This window comes from Ictalurus punctatus, chromosome 20 (assembly GCF_001660625.3).
Source record: "Ictalurus punctatus breed USDA103 chromosome 20, Coco_2.0, whole genome shotgun sequence".
NCBI classification, from domain to species: domain Eukaryota; kingdom Metazoa; phylum Chordata; class Actinopteri; order Siluriformes; family Ictaluridae; genus Ictalurus; species Ictalurus punctatus.
In genome coordinates this window covers 4,229,171-4,230,226 of record NC_030435.2, presented here as the reverse complement: position 1 = coordinate 4,230,226, position 1,056 = coordinate 4,229,171, and the positions used below count along the sequence as shown (strand labels likewise).

The 1,056-nt window shown below is 45.0% G+C and overlaps 1 protein-coding gene across 6 annotated transcripts in view; it reads right to left on the bottom strand.

The window, feature by feature from the left end:
- The window catches only part of LOC108280849 (syntaxin-1A), a 105,236-nt gene extending 104,491 nt beyond the window's left edge, over positions 1-745 (bottom strand). For 2 of the 6 annotated variants that reach the window (XR_008393059.1, XM_017496301.3), the window contains exon 1: positions 403-745. Coding sequence is in view for 5 of the 6 variants with exons in the window: in XM_017496301.3 (XP_017351790.1) it covers positions 403-432 (30 nt within the window). In the remaining variant the exon portion in view is untranslated. The remainder of the gene's footprint in view (positions 1-402) is intronic. The other 4 variants (XM_017496305.3, XM_017496304.3, XM_017496303.3 and 1 more) reach the window with 3 other exon arrangements.
- Between the last annotated feature and the right edge of the window lie 311 nt (positions 746-1,056).

Below are 1,056 nucleotides of genomic sequence, written 5' to 3'. Positions count from 1 at the left end.
CAGGCGTGGACTAGATGTAATTTTATTATTATTATTATTATTATTATTATTATTATTATTATTATTATTATTGACTATTATTATTGGCACTGAGCCGTGACATTTCACATCCATGGAAACCAGACTATGTGTTCAAAGCAGGCGGGTTTAAATGCACGCATCTGTCTCACATCACGGACTGCATTGTCTCCCTGACGTCGGCTAAATCAGCGCACTTGTTTCCAGTGGATTATAAACAGGTGGTGGTTTGTTTTGATCAGTTATTTGTACTATACGGCCGCTCGCGCGCTCGTGCACTTGGATTCAGCCTGACACCGCTTGCGCTCAACACCTCGCGCGCAACTTGAGAAAGAGCAACAAAGAGAAATAAAAGTGGCGTTCGATCAGAAAGCGTTTACTTACATGCCTCAGCTCGTGCGTGCGGTCCTTCATGTTTCCAAACTACGTCCTGCACTCTACCGAGACGACCCTCAGCCCCCCAACCGAAATCAGCGCGCCCGGTTTCCTGGCGAAATTAATTCTGTGCAAAAGAGCGTAACGAGTGGGAGCGTGCAGGGTGGCGCGCGCATCTCTCGCGTAACCGGAGCGCGTGATTTTTTTTTATTTTTTTTTCTTCTTCTTTCTCCCACCTCCTCCGGTTTCAGCTCGGGTTCTAGAGGAAGGTGGGATTGACGGACAGCAGGCTGACTGTACTAATAGCGCGTGTCATACAGGTGGCGGATTATTTTTGGCGTGTTATTTAGTGCGTTCACGTGACGCTTTTGGATATAGATTATTGCGGCACGCCCAGCGCGCTTTCACGCGTCATCAGCCGCCGAACTGTTTGATGTTGGGTTGATGGATGAGGGTGTTGTGAATGACACTGTAAGCGCGCGCCGTCGTTCAAAAAATTCCGTTTTGGATTCTGCAAAATCTTTTTTTTTTTAAAAAATTGTCAAAAAATATAAATAAAAAGACACACGTTCCAAAAAAGGGTTCCTAGGAGAACCTTTGGTGGTTCTTAAGGGAATTGGATTTTATGTTACAGGAACCTTCAGGTCACTTTATTCCTTTAAA